Source organism: Podarcis liolepis (assembly GCF_965112155.1).
Source record: "Podarcis liolepis genome assembly, chromosome: 7".
NCBI lineage: Eukaryota > Metazoa > Chordata > Lepidosauria > Squamata > Lacertidae > Podarcis > Podarcis liolepis.
Genome location: NC_139561.1, coordinates 66,093,655 through 66,118,609, shown reverse-complemented (window position 1 = coordinate 66,118,609; position 24,955 = coordinate 66,093,655). Strand labels below are relative to the sequence as shown.

The following is a 24,955-nucleotide window of genomic DNA, read 5'->3' as shown; positions in this document are numbered from 1 at the left end:
AGTTCAGTGGTTCCCAAACTTTCTCCCCCATGGAACACATGAAAATTGCTGAGGGTCTTGGCAGACCACTTCATGGTTTTTCTGCCTACTGTCGCAATTGTAGTGCCCTGTGCTTGATGCTGCATGGTTTTTAATTGTATTTTTATTGCTGCTTTTATTTATTATATGGTGTATTATAATTTAAATTCCATGGAATTCAAACTATAATGCACATTGTGCCCTATCCCCCATAACAGATTTAGGGGCACATGTGGTGAGAGAAGAGGGGAGACAGTTCCATTGCACAAGGTAACATCCTTGTGCTGACAGAACATGTTACTTACTGCTGCTTTGAGAGTGACCCTCAGTCTCCCAGATTATTTCACAACTAGTAAGGGCTGGCCCTACCATTAGGCAGAATGAGGCCTCTGCCTCAGGGGCAGGTGGTGGGAGGCAGGGACCGGTGGCGAATTGTTTGAAGGTACTAGAAGGAAGTGGCAGAAATTTGTAGGGCACTATAAATAAAACAAATAAGTCATATGAGCAGCCATGCACCACCTAAGCTAGTGGAGTGTTGTCTTAACATTCAAGCACTACTAGCCTGTCCAGCTTTTGATGAGTGAATGGGAGGGAGCTGCCCTATTGTCCTTCTCTTCCTGGCAGCAAAACGTCGTGGAACAATCCTGCAATTAGTTTCCGCTGGAAGTGATTCCTTTCTACTTCCTGGCAGCAATACAGCTCAGCCCCTTGAAAAATCCCCATTCCTGTTCAGTAAACATTTTGAACAGCTCCATTGTGCTTCCCGGACTGTATCTTTGAGCAAAACAAGGTGATTGGGCCAGGATGAAGAGGCCAGCATTTCAATTCCTGGCCGACCGCGACTTCAGTTGGGTCAGCACATGGATTCGACCAGCACTGTCAAATTATCGGCAGAGAGGAAAAGGAAGTCCCTTCATTTTAATCTCCCTCCCCTTTGCTTTTTTTTTTATTAAAAAATGGAAATTAGACTAGGCACTCCATAAAGTGACCTGCTCTGCTTCTGGCCATCTGCTGATAAGAGACCAGCAAAAGCTGATCTGAGAGGAAAACATTGTGCAAGTTGGAGGCTGAGGCCTAGCTGCAGAGCCCAGTGGATGAGGCCTTTGCCCCTGTTGCCATAGAGACAGACAGCAGATGCAGGGGAGGAGGCTGAAAGATGGTGGCGGAAGACTGTGCCCAGCAGATCAGATGGCATGGGATGGCCCCAAACGGACAGTGCCAGGTATCAGTTTCCTCCTGCTGAATGTGTAAGCCAAAAGGACTAACGTGTACCGTATTGTGGCCAGCTGTTTCATATTCTGGTAAGACAACAAACCCCTTCGTACTGGGCTCCTCCAAACGTCCTTTTTATTGAGTGTTCATTATTATTTGTGCTCATGATGTTATAACAGGGGGTTGCCATCATCCTCTTTTTTTCCAGGACATGTCCTCTTTCTCAGGAGTAAAATTTCTGTCCGGGTGGGTTTTTTGAATTTTCCAAAATGTCGGGGGGGGGGGGTGTGTGTGAGTGGGCTACTTTTTATTTTGCATACACAGTACTAGATTACTAAGTGCAAAACATATATATATTGTGTGAGTTTTACATGATGCAGGAAAGGAGCAGGTCCTTGTTTTTTTATATTTTGAAGGGACATTGTAGAATGTGCCTGCTCCTGCACCTCCTCCTCACCCCAGGTGCTGGCAAATGTGTCCTCTTTTTTTGCTCTTCAAAATATGGCAACCCTATATATGCGATCACACTTTCAGGATGTATAGCATTTGTGACAGCTGCTTGAGCAATGAAAAAACCCAGATGAGTATGGGTCCGTTTTTAAAACACTGCTGTTTACAGATAACACAAAGAAACACATAAAATAAAGGAATACTTAAGGGATAGCAAAACCCGTGTTTTTAATGTTGTAACCTGCTCTGGGACCTTGGGATAATTTTTAATAATAATAATAATTTGAAAAAGATTTTATAACAATATGAATTCCAGTGATTCAGTAATATCTCCTACTTTCCCACAAAGTACTGCACTAGGTATTACTCATTTGGTATATTGCGTTTGATTTCTTCCTTTTAACAATAACCAATTCTTCTGTTACTAATTAGAAACAGATGGAATGCTACCTGGTTTGCCGTTTCTAATTGTTAACAATTAAATAACTGTAAATATATTAGAGTACCTGTATTAAAGATCTAACTATTCTGCTTTCACTCATCCATACTTCCCCCACGTTGCCTTTATGCTACCACATCAGACATTTCTAGCTAAGACTTGGGAATCCACTTACTACATTTTATTGGCTCATCTAAAAAAAAAAAAATCATCTTATTTGGTTGCCACAGTCGGAAGATGCAAGACCACCACCACAAATCCGGTTGAGCCATTATCACTGTTAGTTCAACCTACATATGCACATGTTAAAGACTTCACCTATGGACTAAGGCAGGCATGGCCAAACTTGGCCCTCTGGATGTTTTTTGGGACTACAGTTCCCATGATCCCTGACCACTGGTCCTGTTAGCTAGGGATGATGGGAGTTGTAGTCCCAAAACATCCAGAGGGCCAAGTTTGGCCATGCCTGGACCAAGGCATCATAGGAACAGAGGAAGCTGCCTTATACTGACTCAGACCATTGACCTATCCATTATTGTCTATACTGATGGGCAGCAGCAGTGGCGTAACATGCATTGGCAGTGCCCAGGGCAAGGAAAGGATTCCCCCCCACAACCTCCTTGTGGGTGCCGTATGGGAGGCAACAGGCAGACTTTGCTGCACCCTTGCAGTGGCCGCTCCTCATGAAGGTTGCCTGCTCGTCAGTCTCTGCGTTTGTCCTCTCAGCTTGGCGAGCTCCCGGTGGGACCAGTGGCTGGCACTCCTTGACAGGCTTGGCGGTGTCCCAGCAACACCAAAGCTGCAGCTGCATCAGGCCTAGGAGGAAACTGGCAGAGAGCAGACTAAAACACCAAGTGCAGCCCTTTCCCCGTCGCCTCTCCTTGGCCACACAGCATGAGGGCGTGCACCAGTGGGTCCTGGGTGAGTGGGCAGCTCTCCACTGGGGCATGCACCCTCGCCCAGGGGCACATGTCAGGTGGGAAGCCCCAGGGTAGGCTTCAATGCAGGCTGGGGAAAGTCAGTGGGAGTTCCACCTAGGGACTCTTCACATGTGTCAATGCCTGCAACTGCAGAAGAGCACATGTATGTGAGGAGCGATCAATGTGAATTCAAGAGGTGAGTCTCGAAGCTAACTCACCTGGCCGCTAACAATATTTCAGTGCTATTTTGTCTGTGGGATGCAACACAAAACAAGAAGAACAAAGTACTGTGTGGTGCACAATATGCAAGTATTAGCGTTCCCCAGCTGTGTTTGTTATAATGATGCATTAGATTAGACGATGCCTCCAACAGAGATGCTAAAAGCCCTCCTTACTGGCACAGGCCAGAAGCGCCCCTGCATATCTTCTTCCCATGCGATGTGAGATGGAGATAAAAGAAGATAGGGTGGAAATGATGGCTATACAGAAATGGATTTATTGTGGAGACTGCAACACCAGCACATTCTGAAGCAGCTTTTAATTGGTGGAGAGAGTAGTTTAAAAGAATAAAAATCGTTATTGGTGCTGTAAATGTGTGACTCTTAGAAGAAGTTATCTATACAGAAAAGAGCTGGGGAAGAGACAGTTGAGTGTGTTTAACAGGCTCCAAAAATAAAAAAACTGTTTGGAAGCACTATGTAGGGAAGAAAGCAATCTGCTTTTTGTTAAAATGAAGGCCTTGTATTCATTTAGTGCTATGCAGTCCCCTTGAAAATAACTGAAATTTCTGGACAGTGTATCTGATGCTGCAAAAAAGGACAAATCTGTAGCATGAAGATTTGTAGCTGCTGAAAAAGAAATTATAGATATGACATTTCTCCTTTTTGTATATGGATACATTTTAAATAGATGATACTGTGCTTGTTCTAATGCTTTCAACTACAGTATGTGAATAAGAGCCTTGATGCCTTGATTTTATATTTATTTAAAATACTTATATTCTGCTTTACACCCACACCTACCTTAATAGATTTCAGTTATTGGGAATATAATGGCACCAGATCCAAGGCTAGCACAGCTTGTCTCCCTTGTTTGAAACCTCCAAGGCCTGCCCTGATCTGCACTCAACATGATATTTTTTCAGCTGCTACTACTGCGGGAGCATTGTTGGAGGAGCTTTGTCAGCAGAGCTTTCTGACACTGCAATGAGAAGGCATTCATAGGAGAATTTTAGTCTCCACCCACAGACTTACCTCTGTTAGGCATGGTGGATAAATTTGATTTTGGTCCCATTTAAAGGTGAACCTACCTATTTTGCCCTTCCCGAAACAATAAGCAACTGAAACACAGCCATCCTTTGAAATTCACTCTTGTCCAAATTTTGCAGTGTAGTTCTCCAACAAAGTAATGTATATAAAAATACATATATTGGGGTAAAGTGTACATAATTCATAAATTTGTGGAAAATACATAAAAGCAACATATCGTGCAGTTGCTTTGAAAAAAGTGTGCATTAGGGGAAATTGCATGGAAAAGTCTATATTAGGAGAAATTCTCAGTGAAACACTGTTGTTCTATAAGCTTGGATCCCCAGATGATGTTGGGCTACAATTCCCATCATCCCTGCCATGGGCTGGGGAATATGGGAGTTGTATTCAACAATATCTGAGGACCCAGAGTTGAAGAATAGTGCAGCCAATACTGAGCTACATGGACCAATGATCTAACTCAGTATAATACAAATTCTTATGTTCTTACATGATGTCAGCTGCAGGGCAGTTAAGATGTTACTGACTTGCACAGCACAATGCAAGATCTGACAATCGACAAAAACAGGTCACATGACATCATTGTGACATCAAACCTGGCCCACAGGAAACTGAGAGAGATAAGGAATTGACCCAGTGGCCAAATCCGGTCCCCCGTCCCTGTTTTAAAGGGCCATTGTTGGTGAGTTTTGTCCCCTGCCCTCAGAAGTGAAAGCGAGAGACCGTTCTGTCTCCCTCTTTCTCTTTCTTTCTCTATGAAGTCTTCACATAACTGAGCCTCCCATTGAGATCTTAAAAACTGGAAGACTGGTAAAGGAAGAGGTGTTCCCAGAGATACAGCAGACCCAAAACATATAAAGCTTAGATCACTAATGTAATGAGCACGCTAAATTGTGCCACTAACAGCTGGTGACCCCAATTTCGCTGCAGCCCTAACTCTGCCAGGAGGTAAGCTGTGTAGGGTTAATAGATAACATCATGTTGAGATAAAAAAAGAAAAGGGGCTTTTATTTTAGCCCACTAACCTTCAACACCACAGGCTGTAACATACAGCTGAAGTTTTCTATTTTCTTCTGTGGTAAGAAATTTTCAAATACAGTTTCCCTGTAAGAAAGTATTGGAGATTTACAGGGTGCTTTTCTCCCCCACAATATTTCCTTATTTGCATTATGCAAACTGAGCATAGGAGAGTACAGATGAAGCCATCTTGATGCTTTATAGATTTCTCCAAAAGGAAATGGCACACCCTGGAAGCCACAAAGCCAACTGCATAACCCAAACTCTCCTTTCTTTCTCTGGCTACATGCCAACTCCTAGCTTTCTTGCCATACCTACACAGAGCAGCTAGTCTTAGAGTATGTTCTAATTATTGTTTACTGCAGCATGCTCCCACCAGTTTTTTTAATCGAGGTTAACCACAATCACACGCCGTTAACCACAATCCATCTGAATCTAGTGGCTTTAAGAGAAATATTCCTCTGTGATGCACTCTTTAAATATATATATATCTTTTTTAAAAACTTCCATGTGATTCAAAAACCAAAGTCATGGCTCCATTGCAGTGAGAATAGTTCAGGCAGCTTTTTGCACATGCACAGATGAAAACATAATTGAATTGAGGTTCAGCACAGGGAAAGAAATCCTCTGGTGAGAACATCCCTACTCTGGTGTGAACAGCATCAGGAGAAAGCGATGTCAAAAATACAGCAGAAGGCAAACCACCTCACATTTTCAAATTGCTAATGTGAATATACCCTTAGTTCACATCCTGTCTGATAGGGATGTCCAGCAGCTAGCCAGTAGCAACTGGGTACCAAGAACCATTAAGGAAGAATTTTTAAGCAATGGTGGACTTTGGGGCTCAAATTTAAGCGGTGCTCTGGGCAACACCAGAATCCGACGCCCCCCTTGTGCTCCATTTGAAATCATAGTTGCAGTGCCCACTGCAGTGTCCCTGAGGCTCTGCACCTAGTTTGCCCAAACCAGTCGCGCTCCCCTAAATCCACCTCTGCTTCAAGCCACCAAGAACTTCTTTTAGGGACAGATTGTAGTAACAGCAATTTTATGTTTTAAAACATAGGGAGCACCCGTTGTTGTTTCTATCCCAAAATCTTCTGTGTATAGCTTGATAACTGTGGCACTTAAAAAAGACTTATAGAGCATACATTTTATATCTTAGAACTGAATGCTGTGTCCAGTGTTATTCCTACTCACAGTAGACCCATTGAAGTTAATGGGCAATGCTAATTTGGATCTATTAAATGCAGTAGGTCTGCTCTGAGTAGACCTTCACTGAATACAAGCCTGAGTTTACAGAGTGACTTTTTGTCTGCAAGATCCAGCTCATTTTATACTTCTTACTTTTCTTTGTCACCCCATTACCTTTCACTCAATGGCTCTTGTTAGCAGTACATTTCTGCCATGCAGTGAATGGCTTACTCATAGTAAGAGATGGATGCTGTGGTCTGTTTGCAGGGTTTTGACCTCCCAAACAACTGCTTTGCTAATCAGAAGCCAAGCAGTTTATGGTTTCTCGTTTTAATCAAAGCAGCAGGATCGGTAGCTAATTCCCACCACCACCGATCAATACTGCAAATGATCTTGCTTACAAAGGACAAGCCACCTAAGAGGGATTCCATGTAAGAACTCCTCCCACTGAGGCCCTGGTTTCTTGTATCATAGGTGTACGTTTAACCATCTCATCGCAAGCTGGTGTTAATAATACAAAGGATATTGCTGCTTCTGTTATGCCTGAGCCTACTTTGTTGAATCCCAAAGACTAATTAGAGACTGGGGAATAATTAGTTCCTCACCCAATGCTTTTAGTTCATTCTATTTCAGTTTCAAAGAGCAAAAGCAAATATCTGATTGGAACACACACTCTCTTTTTTCTGTATGTGTTGAATATTTTATGGTTCTTCCGCATTGCATCGCTATGCTGCGGGTTGTCAAGAATCACATTGTCTTTGCTCTAGATCCAAGGTGAGGGAGCTGTTCCTGACACTTTTGAAATCCAATTAGTGCATTTCATGTCAGCTATGATGCAGGCTGAGGGGGAGAGAAATCCCCCTCCTCACAGCAGCTGTTTGGTTATTAGAGAGCAGGAGCCTGATGTACAATGAGCAGATTGGTTATTTTGGGACCCAAAACAGTTGTTTTCTACACTTGGCCTAGAAATTTCATGGGACTCCATGGAGGCAGTGATACATGGAGGCGAAGGCAGAGGTGATCTGAAGACTGGGGGAGAAGCAGCTATCCATCTTTAATATAGGCATCCTGAACATAACAGTCAAGCAAATGTTGGGGTTTACATAAGCACACCATATATGGCAGAAGCAGGAGGTGGTCCTCTATGAATCTGGGAAGGTTCTGTGATTACATAAATCTTCTTCTTAAGGGACTGATATGTCCCTGAACAGCTGCCCTACAAGCTGCATTTTTTCCTTCAGCCGTTGCTGCGACAAAGCACAGAAGCGAATATATGCTGTGTGTGGATAGGGGACTGGCTTTTATACAGATTAATTCAATTTGGCATGGGGAAACAGGCACTTAGATCAGGGGGATCTAAGACAGACCCTTAAGAGCACAAAGCTCTTACAAACATACAAAATTGCCTTATGCGAATTCAGGCCAATAGTTCATTCAGCTCTTCCAGCCCCCTCCCACCCCTCTAAGCTAAGGTTGGGGAAGAAATTCAATTCAGTTCTCATTTAAAGGTGAACTTACATAATTCACACTTCCCAAGACAATGTGAGAACCTAAACACACCATCCTCTGAAATTAGCACTTCTCTTAATTTTGTGATACTGTTCTCCAACTAAATTGTTTACAACAAAGGTTTTATATTAGAGGAAAGCATGCATAAAAGTGAATATATTGGTGAAAATAACTTATGCAAATCTGTGTCTTCCTTTGTCTTGTTTTCTGGTGATTTATTTCCTCTTCTTTGGCAATGCACAAGTAGCAAAGCTTGGTCAAGAATGCCGAGATACCTCTAAGGAAGAGGTGTAAGCCGCAACACCTTGAGGAACTGTGTTTCTAATGACTTTGAATAAATAATATAAGAAATAATATGTCTGGATATTTGCATTTTACTCCATATTTGCCTACGGGGAGGCCTGGGGAGGAGTTGTGGCTCTTTGGGTGTCCTGGGGGCCAGACAGTGAGGCCTGAACAGTCTTTTGTTTCCCATCCCTGATTTAACTATTGTGGGCTGTTTCCCACCCCTGTTCTTACTATTCAAATACTGTTGATGTATTTACTACATTTCTATCCTGCCTTTCCTCCAAGGAACAACCCTGTGAAGTAGGTTAGGCTGAGACGCTGAGACGGGTCCAAAGTCACCCAGTGAGCTTGATGGCAGACTGAGGATATGAACCCTGGTGTCCCAGGTGCTAGTCTGACACCCTTAACTACTACGTTACAATGACTCTGCATCAATGTGTGTTTAGCAAAAGCATGTCACAAAGTGGAGGTTGTTGGAGACTGTGATGTGCATTTCTTCTTGCCACTTTAAACACCTACTTCCCAGACATTCAGTCGATTGCATAGTTGTTAGTCATTTGTTGCGTAAGATCCAGGAATATTCCATTAATAAGATGCTTCCAGTTCATGAATCAGGCATTTCCCTGGTGCTTAAACCATGTATATGTTGTTCTGGGGGAAGGCAGCGTCTTTATCCAGCTAACAAGGTTGTTCCAGTTAGGAGTACTGACTGCAAAGCAGTTATACAAACATTATTGGTCCAAAGACCATTCCTGCCACATTGTTGATCATAAGGACACCAGCTACCAGTGCTGGTTCCAGATTGGGGTGGGGGATAACCTTGAGGAGGATACCATTTGTGTCCCCCTCCCTGAATAGGCTCCTCCTCCACTACTTGCCCTCTTTCTGTGGGCCCGGGATGGGGGGGGCAAGCAGAGTCTGCTGATCCTTCTCACTCCTGTCACTGCTCATTTACTTAGGGCAGGTGAGGTGAGCAGGAAGTGGCAGCAAAGGAGACGGGAAAATAGCAAGGCTGCAGGGCCACCAGAGGTCAGCAGTATGTCTTCTGATGGGGAAGGAGCCTTGGCTGTTTCTAGGTTAGGCTGCCCCTAACGCCAGCCCTGCAGCTTTCCCACTTCATGCCCATACTGGGCTGCTGTGACATCCTTCACAGATTTAATCCACTTTTTTGTAGCTGAGCAGTCCCCATCAATACCACTCAAGCAAAGACACTGCCACAAAGCCCTTTTAGAAGGGGTAGGGGAAGGGGTGTAGTGAGAATTAATGCCCTTCCATCTCTTGCAGCAAGGCCCAACTATTTTACGAACCTTTCCTGTTTGTATTTTTTGTCCTGTGTGGGACATGCACCGCCTCTCTCCCAGGGTTTTCAGTAATTATGAGCATACAAAGACCCCTGCTGGATCAGGCCAGAGGCCCATCTAGCCCAGCATCTCTGCATCCCACAGTAGCCAAGCAAGTGCCTATGGGAATCCCACAAGCAGGATGTGAGAGCATCTGGCTGTTGCTTCCAAGTGACTGGCATTCAAAGATAGCATATGAACTATCATGCCTAGAGGCCGCTGATAGTCTTATACTCCACAAAGCTGACTAATCCCCTTTTAAAGCCGAGTTGGTGGCCGTCCCCACATCTTGTCATAATTAAACAATGCGCACCCCGCTCTCTATCAAACACATACACATCACATGTAAACACAACACTGCTGGTGGCGGATTAGAACTAGTTCAAAGTGCCAAAGTGAAGGTTCAACCATTTTTTACAATCTGCACAATCACTAAGTCTCAGTTTTTAGGCCCAACTCGATGTGTCGGGGCAGCTATCTCTGCTATTCCTGTGTCAGCCCCGTAAAGAGGGTACGGGTTGGATAACTGTAACAAAGGGAGCCCCTTGCTTCAGGTGGCAGAGCAGGTGGTGCGGCAGATCAATGCTTTGGCCTCAGGCCACCTGCCACAGCTGTTGGCCTGTTGCCTTCGCCCACTGTTTTGCTAGCAGGAGAGCTGCCTGCCAGGCTAGTGCAGAGCTTGTCTGAGGCCCAGGGTGGGAGTCTTGTTGGCAAGACAGTGTAAGTTCGGCAGGTCCTTAAGCACCACCCCTAGCCAGCTTAGCCCTCTGAGGCCTGGGGTATGTGTACCCGGCTGCTCTCACATCTGTACGGACCTGATGCCAGCTATTGCTTTGAAACTGTATGGGGGGGGAGTTATTGTTTTTGTTTGTTACTATGGTATGCATTTTGGTTTTTTTATATTGTAAACCACCCTGTGCTCTTTCGATGAAGGATGGTATAGAAAATATAACAACATCCTCTATATCCAGGGCCTGCCCCTGTGTCATCACCAGGGGCCACCCTTAGTTCTCAGGTTTGGGCTCTGAAATCTCAGGGTCTAGGATGGTCCTGACTTGGCAAATCTAATATTAAATCTATTTGAATATGTAGCTTGCAATATCAAAAAGACTAGACACAGGTTTGCTGCTGGTAGGAAAAATGCAGCTTGGATGCTTAAACAGCTTTGCACATTTTCTCTGTCTCTCACACATGCACAGCCTCCTCTCACTCACAGATTAATTTTGTTCTCTATAGATATTTTTACCTTGATCAAAAATAAAAGCCCTTCTGTGTTCTGCTTCACTGTGAGCTGCATAATTATCTCACTTGCTATTGGACAATGCAGTTGAAGGGGTATTTTGGTTATTTGCAACCCCTCCTGTCTTGTTCATCAACATCACAATTAATAATAATGCAATTTTAATTCTAGACTAGACTATTTAATTCTAGACTATATATATATATAGAGAGAGAGTTAGTTAGTTAAACTGTCACTAGAAGTTGTGAGGGTCTTCTTGATGCCTCCAAACTTTATAATTTTCCCAGATGGGTCAAAAGAAAGAAATCTAAATCTATATTTTATTCAACATCCGTTGAGTTGGGGTAGACGGTAGGTATGGGGGAGGAATGTGATTCAGTTCACATTTAAAGGCAAATCTACCTAATTTGCAATTTCCAAAATATGAGAACTGAAAGACAATCATTCTTCAAAATTCATACTTCTCCAAATTTTGCCATGTTTTTCTCTAGCCAACTGATGTCTTTAAAAGTACATAAACTGGGGTAAAGTATGCATAAAAATGCACATATTAGTGAAAATAACATACAAAATGCATTATTATAGGGAAAATTGCTTTCAAAATGTGCATATTTAGCAAAATTGTACTCAAACATGTATATTCAGAAAAACCTGCACTAAAACGCTGATGAATTTTCACCAGAATTTTATTTAAAGAGCAAACTGATGTGGAAATATGAACAACTGAACTTAAGATTGGACAGACAAGAAACTGAACTACAGTGGTACCTCGGGTTACATACGCTTCAGGTTACATACGCTTCAGGTTACAGACTCCGCTAACCCAGAAATAGTGCTTCAGGTTAAGAACTTTGCTTCAGGATGAGAACAGAAATCGTGCTCCGGCGGCACGGCTGCAGCAGGAGGCCCCATTAGCTAAAGTAGTGCTTCAGGTTAAGAACAGTTTCAGGTTAAGTATGGACCTCCAGAACGAATTAAGTACTTAACCCGAGGTACTACTGTAGACTGATTCACCCATACCTAAAATAGAGGTATGATACAGGGCTGTAGCCTGTGCCACTAGGGAACAGTAAAGGTCTGGTCCTGCAAGGTTATTCTAGTTCGCTTCCTATAATTTGCAATCGGGAAAAGTAAGTCTCTAGACTGTTTGCCTCATGTTGCTCTTAGGGACATTGTGCAGGCTATTCTGCCCAGTAGCTTTCTAAAAAAACTTATTTCCACCTTCCATCATTCTGGCCAATGAATGTCAAGGCACTGGAATAACTGACAAGCAATAGGCCAGAGATAGAGAACCTGTGGTCCTACAGATGTTGTTGCAGTCAAGGGGCCTAAGGGTTGATGGCAGTTGCACCAGGTTGGCAAAAGCTGATTTAAAGGGTATCAAATGATAGGGTGATGTCAATGGTGCCCCTGCACTTATGGAGCTCAGTTCTCAGAGATCCTATAAGCTCCCTCTCTGTGTTTTTTGACTGGTGCTGAAAACTTTTTAATCCTATAAGTTCTTTTTAAAAATCTCTCGGCTGTTTTCATAGATGAGAGTTGGGAAATGTGTAGCCCTGCAGATGTTGTTGGATTCCACTCTCATGAGCCTCAACTGGCACAATCAGTGGTTAAAGTTAAGAGTTCTAGTCCAACAACATCTTGGGGCCCCCAGATTTCCCATTCCTGCTTTAGCAGAATGTTTAGAACACCCATTTCCAACCTGGTGCTCCCCCATATTTTGGACTTCAACTCCCATCAGCCCCAGTTGGTGAAGGCTGGTTTAGAACGACGAACAACATGTAGAACTAGGGAGGGTTTGTACTGCAAACACAGCACGTTAAACACCACAGAACTTAATTAATTATGGTTATTTCTAGCATAGAAATCTTCATCAAGGGGTCAAGAAGCTGAACCACATCAAAAATACCGCGGAGTCTTTCGGGTTGTAAACATCTGCTTGAAAAAAAACATCTACTGCTGATTATTCAGTCTGAAAAATCTACCCATGTTTGGCTGCCGGATGCTTGTTTCCATGGAAACAGACATCCGATTGGGAGGAGAAAAAACAACCCAGCTTTAAGGTAATGTGTGTTTTGAAGGATCTATTGTTGCTTGTCACAATATTAACCCACTCTAATCTAGAAATTCATGTGCAGAAATCATTGTGCTTTTTAAAAGTAGAGATACGTAACACATCAGGGTCCTATTGATGTAGCTCAGTTCATGGGTAATGTAAGGCAAGAGCTCAGAAAATAAGGGCTTGGTTTTATCATCACTGGTGCAGTTAGTCCATGGTCATTTGTCCTTGACATGTATATTGATTTCTACTGTGATTTAAATGAAAGGGTCATAAAAACCCACCCATTACCACTAGGAAACCAAACCTTTGAGAGTGCTGTGCCAGAGTGTGCACACTCATGTGTTTAGGTAGGTAGATATTCAGCATTTGAGATGGGGACAGATGGAGAAAAAGGCAGAATCACTTCACAATAAAAACCCATACAGATCATTTATGTATATGCTTTATCTACGGTCCTCTTACCATTCCACAGCCCAGACAGCACTAAATGGGCTTCAGTTCAAGCATTTGGCTTATGTGAATTGTGGATCCAGCCCAGCCACCTACTGAATAAATGGGGCATTTGTCCCGAGTGCTCTAAAGGGAGTGTTCAGCAACTAGTGCTTTGTCTCTGATCATTTTGTCAAGCCTGGGAGATGGGGGGGGGGGGAGAGAGAGAGAGACTATCGTTTTGAGACAATTGGAAGCCATAAGGTTGTCAGATTTGTAAACCAACCTTTAACTATGTATTTAAAAGCCCTTTAACCCTACAGGCATTAACCAGTGTTTCAGCTTATCTCTGTGCTGCAAAGTTTTCACCTGTGAATTCTTGTTTATGATGCTGCTGCTTAAGGCATAGTGGCATACTAGTAGGATTTTTTCCTGCAAAGTTGTCACCCCAGCAGAAAGCAACCCCCTACAATATTGAGATGAATTGAATTTATTTCAGGTAGTTATGACATTAGGGATGGGAGAGAGGCAAGCCAATAGCCAGAAATAGTCTCAAATGGGTTAAGGAATCATCACCACCTAACAGAGACAGTGGCTCCCCATTTGTGAAATGCTCTCCCCAAGGAGGCTCGCCCAGCCCCTTCAATACATACCTTTAGGTACCAGGTGAAAACGTTTCTCTTCAGCCAGGTGTTAGGCTGATTAACATTCTATGTGTCAGTGGGGGGGGGTGTGCTATTGGTTTGTTTTGCTTCTGTTTTTATTTTATTTAGTATTTTGTGTTTTCATTTTGTATTTTTATGTTGTAAACTGCCTGTGATATACAAATTTAATAAATAATAATAATAATGTGGCCTTAGTAAGCAATTGGATAAGATACTGCCAGCATGCTTTTAATTCTACCAATAAACAGGGATAAGGCGCACACACCTGTGGCTACAAAACTAATCAGAGAAAAAAGAGGAGACGTTTGGAATGGTTTCTATGTTGAACTCTTGAGAAGGGGCAGGGAATTAGGGCTGCATCCTTTGCAAAACTTACTTGGAACAAGTTCCACTGAGCATAGTTGGACTTACTTCTGAGTAACCTGCATAGATTTGCTGTTTAGGTATGTGGCAATTTACATGTGAACATGTGAATGTGGAAATTTACATGTGAACAGAATTAATCCCAAGCACCCAGTGCTATGTTTAAAAATGGGACCAGGGACCAGTTATAAACTCGTTTGAGTTTATAACTTTATTCTAACAAGATTCTTGTCACAGGCCTAAGACAAGCTCTGCACAGGCCTTGATATAGGTACCATGTAGTGTTAAACTACAACCTGAGACCATAGCTGTCAACGTTTCCCTTTTTTAAAGGGAAATTCCCTTATTCCGAATAGGATTCCTTGTAATAAAAGGGAAAAATTGACCGCTCTGCCTGAGACACCAGGATTCCAATCCCCACCCCCATGAAGCTAACTGGGTAACCTTGGGTCAGTGGCTGTCTCTTAGCTTAATCTACCTCATGGGGCTGCTTTGAAGATAAAAAGTGGAAGGGGCAGTACCATGTATATCTTGAAGCTCCTTGGAGGTAAGGCAAGGAGTAAATATGCTGATCCTGTGCACACCTAGAAGTTAGAGCCACAGTGAGTTTAATGGGAACTTTCCCCCACTGAAATCAATGTGATTTAAACATGCCTTATTTCTGGATGTATCATGGTCGCTCTCTCGTTTCTGCCAGAAAGAATAAAAATAAATCAGTTAAAAGATTAACATAATATGTGTTGAGGACTGTACATTTTTGATATAGCAGTTGCATTTTATTATTTGATGTCTAATTTGTATATTTCATCCTCGTTAAAGTTACAGCATACAATTTATGGTAACACACGTGAGTGGTTTTCAGTTTATAATTAGTATTTTTATAGCAGCTTCCACTAAAGCATCTGCCAGCATTTTACAAACATTAGTAAATGAACTCTAACAATGCTCCTCTGAATTAGCCGTAATTTATGAACTTCTATCAGAGAATGTACCAAATGGAGGAACTGCCGATATGCAAAGAGCCTCCAGGGTGTGACTAACAGACTCACTTCCTATTGTTGCAGACCTCCAAATATGTCGAGGACACCTGCTGGAAAATAATGAGGCAGAGGTTCTCCAGGGAATACAGTTAACCCATGCACAAAAACAGCACAGGAGAAGCTGCTTCAGTGTCAATCAGGAAAATGGTCAGAATGTTGTTCGTTTTAAAAAAGCAGAAAATGGCTATTTCCAAACTAAATGTAGATTCTGGGGCTTGGCTGTGTGACAAACTTAAATCAGCTTCAAGCCTGTTTCGCTGCCATTTCTCGTAAGGAATCCTGGGGACTGTAGTTCCGTGAAGTGGGCTAGAATTGGCTCTGCAGTCTTCCTGAGCTAACGTGTATCCGACTTCTTTGTTCAAAAGATGTGAAAGTGACATCATTCAAGCATAATGTTGGCTGTGAACCATGGTTAGGGAAATTAGCCAGTGTGTGCAGCTCAAGGGCACTCTGCTTTGCTGCTCTCTTTCTAGAGAAGCAAACCATGGCACAGCTGGTTTAATGTTACATGCAAACCAGCACTTGTGATTCCACCCCCCCCAACCTCCTTGATTGTTCATCGTTTGTATGTGATTAAAAGAACCCATGAATGCTGGTTCATATGTTAACACTAAGCCAACCACTCTGTAGTTTGTTTCCTTACACTAGGAAACAGGATTGGTTGAGCTGTGTGCAGTGGCGTAGCGTGGGGGTGCAGGGGGGGCCGGCCGCACCGGGCGCAACATCGGGATTAGGGTTAGGGGGCGCAAATCCACGGGTTAGGGGGCGCAAATTTCTTGCCTTGCCCCAGGTGCTGACAACCCACGCTACGCCACTGGCTGTGTGCACGTTTATTTTTCTAACTATAGTGTATGGCTAGGGTTCTACCAGTGAATTAAAACAATTTCCAAATGGGTTTAATTTAAAGATGTGGGGTAGATGTGCTATATATTGTACAGAACTGCAGTTCCAGAGAAGGGATGTAGGAACGATTTAACCAGAATGCAGACATCTTAGAGTACTGTACTGGGTCATCTTAAAGACTAACACATCTACAGTACAGTGGTACCTTGGGTTAAGTACTTAATTTGTTCGGTATATTTTGAGGTTTCATTTTGTTTAAATCTGCGTAGGTGACCTGTGGCCTTCCAGGTGTTGCCATTGGGCTCAGGGTTCCACCATCCCTGGCCATTGGTTATGCTGGCTGAAGTTGACAGTGGTTGAAGTTCAACATCTGGAGGGCCACAAGTTCCTCACCCACATTTTAAAGCTTCCTTCTCAGTTTCCTTTTAGCAGATTTTGACATCCTATATTCTGTTATATGGCCAGATTCCACCGAAATGAGCTCTTGATCATCAAGTGAGGTACCAAATAACTTCATTTAAAGGAGGTGGAACTGCTCAGTTAAAGACTGGTGTGACTGTTGGTCTGACGCAGTCAAAATAAATTAAAAAATTGTCCAGTACCACATTAGAGACCAACTAAGTTTGCTCTTAGTACTATAATCCTAACACTACACACTTGCAGTCTTATGGTGGTGCAAGACCCAGTGAATTCAGGTAAGCATGTTCAGGCATGAGTTGAAAATTGAAGCTTACATAAACATCTTATTAGAGAGTAAGCTACATTGAGTTCAGTGAAGCTTGCTTGAGAGTTAAAGGGCCACATGCAGGGGCTTGCAAGGCCTTTTTGAGTAGAAGGGAGTGTGATTAGACCTCGGTTTTTTTGCGGAGGGAGGGCGTTTTTGTCTATTCTAAGGTCAAATGATTGACATGTAAGTAGCGGAGACAGGAGGGAGAATGAGAACAAAGGGACACTCTTCTGTTGCTCCAGGCAAGGAATGGACCGCGACGCCCACAAAGGTTGCACGGAAGTTGGAGAAAGAAACCAAGAGCCTGCCAATTTCCCATATATTGCCTCCATCCACCCGTCTTAAAAAAAACCCAAAAAACTTTTATTGCACCCAGAGACACTCCCCTGCACTACATTTCCCATCATGCCATCACAATAGAAGGGGCTAGAGAGAAAGAGAACGCTCCCCTCGTTTTCTCCCCCTCCCCGCTGCGCGGCACGTGCCGCCTTTCTCAGCCAATAGGGGGCGTGGCCGATGCAGGTCACGTGCCTTTGTTTGCCGCTTTTGTGGGGAGCGCTGGGCGGTTAGGAGCTGAGTCTGTGTGTAGCCGCCGCAGTGACAGGAGCAGGTGGGTTGCCTAAGAAGCTGGTTTGAATCCGAGGCGGGGCCGGGAACGGCGATAACGAGCGGTTGGACCTTCACTGCGAGGGGCAAATGGGGCTTCGTTTAGTAGGGCGGCAGCGGAGTGCGTTGTTGGGGAAGAGGGGCGAAGGGGGGTTCTCGGGCGGGGTCTCTGAAAAATCCGCTTTTGTCTCAGACGGCTCCGTAGCTTTGTCACCTGAGTGGGCTGCTGCTGCTTTTTAAGCGAGTGGGTGGTGACCAGCGGGTAGGAGCGGGGGACAAAGGACCGCGAGTGAGGAAGGCAGAAGGGGCGCGTGCTCTCCTCGCGGAGGCTATTGTTCGCTCGCGCCCCCACCCCAGTTCCTGAACGGACTGGCGGCGCCCGCTCCCATTTCCCCGTCCTCTGGTTTTCTTCTTGACAGGAGTAGCCCGTCTATTGTTGGAGGGAAAGGGGCGGCGCCGCTGTTGCTGTCGAAGCTGCCACCACCGCCGCCACCTTGTCGCGCCCCAAGACGGGGATTAAAGGGAGGGGGCGGCAGGCGCGTTCCTCAAGCGGCGTGAGGGGCTAAAACGTGACACAGGAAAAAGGTGGGAGAGGGCGGGAAAGAGAAGAGACCCCGCGTGCAGCGGGAGGAAAGCGAAAAGAAGCCCCGAGCCCAAATAGACGGAGAGGAAAGCGGCCCGCGCGCTCGCGGCTGAGGCGGGTTTTTTTGTGTGTGACGCCGTCTCGCTCGGGATTGTTTTGGCGCGCCGAAGACGGGAGGGTGGAGGAACGCGCGAGCAGCAGGTGCCCGGATGTTACCGTTATAGCTCAGATTCTTCCCTCCCTCCCCTCAATTTTTTTAATTATTTTTTTTTTGCTGAGGGTGGAAGTGCGCGCGCGCGCGCTCTCGGGCTGTTTGAATTCGGTGCGGTTCTAGAATGGCGCGTGGGGTGGGCGGGGCTTCGAGGCAGGCGCCGCTCTTCATTTTCTCTCCCCCCTCCCCCATCTTTTCCCCCTTCCACTATCTTGCATTATCTCTGATCCTTATTGGCTGTGAGTATTTTCTCCTGGTCCCGCCCCATAGTATGTAGTAGAAAGCCAGTGAGGGCTTTTTTCGAAACCACCCACCCCTGCTTTCAGATCTTGGGCGTTGTTGCTAGCCTTTGGTTTTTCAGCCTGACCGCAGAAGAGGTGCCCCTTAAGAACCCCAGCTTTTTGCTATTGTGCGTGTTTTATTTCTTCTCCTCCTCCCCGCAAAAGAGCTTTGTTTGCCTGGGAATACAAACATACATACGGGTGTCATTGTGCTACATTTAATTAGATATTATCTTAAGAGGTCAGGGGCGGAAGAGAAGAGGTTAGGGCAAGGCTCGGATTTATTTAATGTATGCCGCCTTGCTTTGTTAATACTGGGTTTAGCACAAACGGTTCTAGATCTCGATTATAGTGAGCTACCCTTTGTGTCTCGAGGTAGCAAGAACAATGGCGCATACCAATCCTAGGCTAGCAGATAAAAAGGAAATATGTCATCCTTCTGAGGCTCCTGAGGGAGGGTTTTAGTGAATCTAGTAGCATATATGTATGGCTTTGATTGCTTTTAATCAACGTTGAAGGGACAGATGGAGCACATCTGCCCAGTGGATTAGTATTCGTTGCTGGAAATAAATTTCAAACCATAGTGTCTTACTTTTAGGTACCCTTGGATATAGCTGGAGGAGGGGGAGGCAATAAAATTCTCAGGTGCTGTTATCAAACTTCTTGGTGCCCAAGCAGCCTGCACTCTAGCAATCTATCTAGCCTTAGGTGCCTTCATTTGACTAGCTGGTAGGAAAATCTGGTGTACCTTCTTACAAAATATGTGCACTTCTGGTTGCCCACTATCTACTTAAGAGCTTGGGGCACAAAATTGTTAATCCCAGACATAAATAACAGGATGTTTGAAATGGACACATGTAATTCGAAAACCATATTCACCTAGCTTGAGACACAGCACCAGCCCCTGCTTTATTGTGTATTTCGGTAATGCAGTGTAAGACTGGTCTGCTTCACTCCAGTAAAGCACCAAAATTGTGTTGTAGCATCTTGATTAATTTCTTTTAATTCAGTTTTGAATAATATGAGTTAACAGTGGTGGATCCTTAGTGTTGGGGGTGGGGCTGATCTGAGGACATAACTTAATTCAGAGTATATCATTCTAGATATTTACTATGTATAACAGATTGGTTTCTTTTTTCCAGATGTGTTATTTTGCATGTCATCCAAACCTAAATAAGGACTAGAAATTGGTAGAAGGAAAACACTGAATAGAGAAGTTCAAGTCCTAACACTTATGTAATGATACTATCTATCTAATGTTTCCATCTTCTTAGTGCTCACCTATTGGAGTTCCTGCAGCAAATTATTTTGGAATCTACTTCAGCCATGGCTTCTTCTGGTAAGTGCTACTTTATCTACTAATACTTGTGTTAGAATCATGGGACCCTGAGGATCATCTAGTCCAACCCCCTGCAATGAAGGAATATACAGCTGTCCCATACAGGGGTCAAACCTGCAACCTTACCATTATCAGCACCATGCTCTACCAACTGAGCTATCCAGATATACGTAATGATGTATCAAGATACATTTTTAATAAATTAAAAGCATTCTAAGTTACTTAATACTTAAACATCAGTGAAATGTATATTAAAATGCATTATATTTTTTCAATCGCATCAGCATTAACCTGCCAGTGTTACAGCTATATTACACATACTGAAAAGCACAGATGACGTCTAGGCTTGAATGATAGTGTTCTTGTCAGGTGCGATACAACTAAGGTTCATACCTACATCCTGTGACAACTATTAAAATGTCTATAACTGTCCTCAAATAGTGTTTTTATTGTAGTTTGACTATGTGTGAAACTAAATTTTGCTGTAGGTGCCCAAATATTGATGATAGGATAACTGTACAGGTCTTTAGTGTGAATATTTAGCAAATGCCTGTATTAAAACATAAGGCACTTTTAAACTGGATTTGTTGCTTTCAAGGAAACAGGGATTGTGCCTTGGTGGAGGTACTTTGTATTCCATTATAGGCCCCCAGGGACCTCAAACACTACTTACTTGACGATGCGGAGGGAAGTGGGAGCCTCAATTAACTAGTCAAACAGGTTATAAAGTTTGTACTGCAAATGCAGACTTGAAATTTGATTTGCTTTCTTGAGCTTGAGGGCACTTTTAAGCAAAAGTGTGTGTTAGCATGATGTGGCTCAAGGATACTAACTATTACTTACAATGTCTCTTCTAGACATTCAGGTGAAAGAACTAGAAAAACGTGCTTCTGGACAGGCATTTGAATTGATACTTGGCCCTCCTTCAAAAGAAGCTGTTCCAGAGTTTCCCCTCTCTCCTCCAAAGAAAAAAGATCTATCACTGGAAGAAATTCAAAGGAAGCTAGAAGCAGCAGAAGAAAGGCGCAAGGTAAACATTATTTTTCTAGTTCTAAATACTACACTACATTGTGCACAAGTGTATACTTGAAATGGTAGCCAGTTTATAGAATTTACCATTAGGAATGCCGTAGCCCATGAAAAATGCCTCAAACTGGATGTTACAGCACCTTTATAGTTATAATGAATTGAGGATTAGATAAAGATTAATAGTTCAAATAGAATTGCTGCAGTTCTGTTTGAATTTAAGTATACTGGAAGTGGAGAAAGAGATTCCAAGGCAAATAGGGGAGACACACTTGTCTATTCCATGTCTGCCCTGATTTGGAACTAGCTTAGCTGCTAGTAGACTGAGGCCACTATCAATGACTCAGATGATACTTAACACAGCCCAACAACTGTAATTGCATACAGACCACTCTCAACTAAACATGGAATGGATCTATATTCTAGTCCCATGAAGCTGAAGTGTTGAAGCAGCTAGCTGAAAAACGAGAGCACGAGAAAGAGGTGCTGCAGAAGGCAATTGAAGAAAATAACAACTTCAGCAAAATGGCAGAGGAAAAGTTGACCCACAAAATGGAAGCTATCAAAGAGAACAGAGAAGCACAAATGGCTGCTAAACTGGAGCGCTTGAGAGAGAAAGTAAGTCTGGTATTTAAGATTTTCTATAAAATAATAGAATATGAACTTGGGCCACCAGTGACATTTACAAACTAGGAACAGTAGACCTTGGTTTAAAAAATAAAAATTAACACCTAACTGCTCAGAATTTGTACATAATTATTTAATTTTGGAGGGAATGAACTATTGGAATCACAGGACTTCCTAAGTAGCAATAAGGTAAGACCAAGTCAACAAATAGACAGTTAATACATACAGGTTTCTACTGATAACCACTTCCCTAACATTTGACTAAAACAAAATAGCTGCAGTTAGTTCTTTGTTTTGTCCCTGTGTTAAATACTGTGTTGAATAGGTATTTAGTGGTAGAGTTTAAAGAATGCTTTTGATAAATGAGAACTGCACAGAGCTGAAGGTACTTAAAAACTGGATGGGTGGATTTTTTTGGCTGCATGAAGCTTAAATGTTAACCTGTTGGGGTGAAAACCATGCTTCTCGAGTCATTGAATTATAGGGTGCCAATCTGCTTGATTGCATCACTATGTAAAACCCCAGGATATGCTTCGCAGAAACTGCAAATTGTAAGTTTTATTTTAGTCCAGACTTTGCATTGTTTATAGAAACAAAACAGTTTTGGTAGCAGTAAAACCCCTGAAGAACCAGATTCTATCTCACTATCTTAACTCTTGCTTTACCAGGACAAGCATATTGAAGAAGTACGGAAGAACAAAGAAGGGGGGAAAGAGTCTGGTGACAACGAAAGCGACTGACTTCATCCTGGAAACTGACTTTCTCCCCTTTGTCTAAATATCCAAAGACTGTATTGGCCAGTGTTTTTGTTAAGTTTCTAGAAAACTGATGTAGAGCTGTATAGTTAGATCCAACTTTACACATGCTTTGGGGAGCTAGAGGGGAGCCCTTTTCATGTTCACTCTTTTTCTAAAATGTTGTCTTTCCAGTGTAGCTATCTTGTTGCATTTCTTCTATTCCAGTGCATTTGTTCCTGGATTGATGGCTAGTGCTGTATTCAGCTCTGACATATTTGTGAAAGAAATATGTAGTGTAATGCTCATGCTGAATCTGTTACACTTCAGAATCTGTCGGTTTTAAACATATTACTGTAACAAAGTGACTTAATAAAAGCTGCACAGTGCTGTTATCACAGGTGACTGTTTCTGAGACTAGCATGACTAAATATGCAACTTGGGCATAGCTATGGCTAGAACATTTTGATGCAATAAAGAACAAAAAATGCTTGCAAGCAATATATCCAATGGCTAGTGATGTTTCACAGTAGCCAGCTTCCTTAGTTGTTGCCTGTTGTCCCAGTTTCACAATAAGAGCTTTGTCTTGCACCTCAGCAGTTGTCAGCTGGTGGTTTGTTAAACAATTAACCATCTCCCTCCCTGGATAGGCTTGCACTTTGTAACAAATAACTTCTTGTTAACGTGACTGTGATCTGACTTCTAAAGCATTTGCTTGTTTTTAAGTTTCATTTAAAATTTTGGGGTGTCCATACACCCTCAAGCTCCAAAGTCACCATTTTTGCAAACTGCTCTAGGTTCAAGTATAGTGCTTGGGATAAGAGAAAGCTTAGGTGGTGCTGGATATTAAAGAGACTTTATTGTTGAAACATACTGACGTAATACTTTTAAAAGGGAACTTGTGGATCTTGTAAAATGATTGCATTGTAGAGCCTTAAATTGGTTTTGGGAGTTGGGTGTGGGGAATGATAGCAAAACAATGATCTGAAAGATAGTGTCTGCCAAATAGTGCTTGTTTTGTATCTTAGTGTTGTAAAATGTATTTGCCAGTTGGAGCAACTCCCCCATGTGGCAAAAAAATGTAACTACATAGTCCCAGTATGGAATTCAATATTCCATTCTGAAGTATGGGCTTGTAATAAATACTTAACATTTCAGTGCACAAACAACTACTGCAGGCACAATACTTAATTCAGAAAATAAATTATAAATATTTTAAAGAATAGGTGGCTTTTCTTCACTTGCAGTACGGAGAACGCCCAACCTAGTTAGTACTGTGTTCATAAACAACCTACTTTGATGAGAGCCACTTAACAGACCTTTTCTCCCCAACTCCCCCTCCCCCCAAGCTTCTGGAATGTTTCATAAGTAGTGTGACTGGTACCAGGTTATTCAAGCTGTATTTTAATGGCATAAATGCAAAATTGCTTCCTGTCCATGTCTCTGTACAGATGTGTGCTTGGTCAACTTGCTCATTACATCAACATATAAACATTACTCTGTAACCTATTAGATTTAGTCAGCCATCAATAAATAGACATAACTAAATTGGTTTCTTTTCCTTGCTGCCTATAGATAGTAAATACCTTGCCACCGAAAGCGCTTGTGATGCTTTAGAATGGGGGGGTGGTGGTGGAGAAAAATGAATGCTGAATGTGTGTAATTGCTAACTGGGAAATATTCTTAAAACATATCTCCCAAGTTTTCTTGGAGAAATAGGGCCTCACTGCATTCCTGCTTACCTCAATGGGACTTGAGGTAAGTGCATCCAAGATAATCTTGTCCCTGTTCTGTTGCTAAGGGCTCCTTAGAACTTTCAATTTGATTTGCTTGCACAAAGCTTAGGTGGCGGTTAGACATCCCAATTTGCTTGTGGGATTGTCTACATTGTCTTACTGTTCATTGATTCCCCACCCCACACTTCTCAGGGCATTTCCCCATCACTTAAAACGAGGTTTTTTAAAATGAAAATTGATGCACTAGGGTGACAGACCACAGTTGTCCAAAGCTAAAGTTCTTGTATGTGCTTGAATCACTCCTGCAAAATAGTGGCAAGTCTGGAGGTACACAAACTCCCATAGTCTGGAATAATTCAGTATTTTGCATCACTTGTCCTCTAGCTATGCACCAGATGGAAATACTTGCTTAACAGACCTTGTGCAGGTAAAAAGTTTGTTTGATACCAAAGTTCACAAGGTAATGATGAAGAAACATACCAGTTGACATGCCTTTCTGGTACTTTCCGCTGTCAAGTCCTGAGTGTAGAGACTAGAAATGGGTAAATTAATTAATATAACTATTTACTATAGTTGACTCGAATACTTTGGCCACCTCATGAGAAAAGACTCCCTGGAAAAGAACCTGATGTTGGGAAAGATGGAGGGCACAAGGAGAAGGGGACGACAGAGGACGAGATGTTTGACCAAACTGCGGGAGGCAGTGGAAGACAGGAGTGCCTGGCGTGCTCTGGTCCATGGGGTCATGAAGAGTCGGACACGACTAAACAAGAACAAAAAATATAACAGCA

General features: G+C 42.9%; 1 protein-coding gene across 6 annotated transcripts; it reads left to right on the top strand.

The window, feature by feature from the left end:
• Positions 1–368: 368 nt before the first annotated feature.
• On the top strand, positions 369–22,823 carry STMN1 (stathmin 1; the record flags this gene model as incomplete). Of its 6 annotated transcripts, XM_083511394.1 has the most annotated exons (6): positions 369–1,319; positions 12,752–12,955; positions 19,977–20,041; positions 20,899–21,071; positions 21,494–21,685; positions 22,363–22,823. In XM_083511394.1, the coding sequence occupies 4 exons, from the start codon at positions 20,029–20,031 to the stop codon at positions 22,432–22,434; spliced, it is 450 nt and encodes a 149-aa protein (XP_083367520.1). In that variant the 3' UTR covers positions 22,435–22,823. The 6 variants fall into 6 exon arrangements, with proteins under 6 accessions (XP_083367520.1, XP_083367519.1, XP_083367521.1 ...); XM_083511393.1 differs by lacking the exons at positions 369–1,319; positions 12,752–12,955 and adding an exon at positions 17,514–17,631; XM_083511395.1 differs by lacking the exons at positions 369–1,319; positions 12,752–12,955 and adding an exon at positions 17,597–17,692.
• Positions 22,824–24,955: the final 2,132 nt, after the last annotated feature.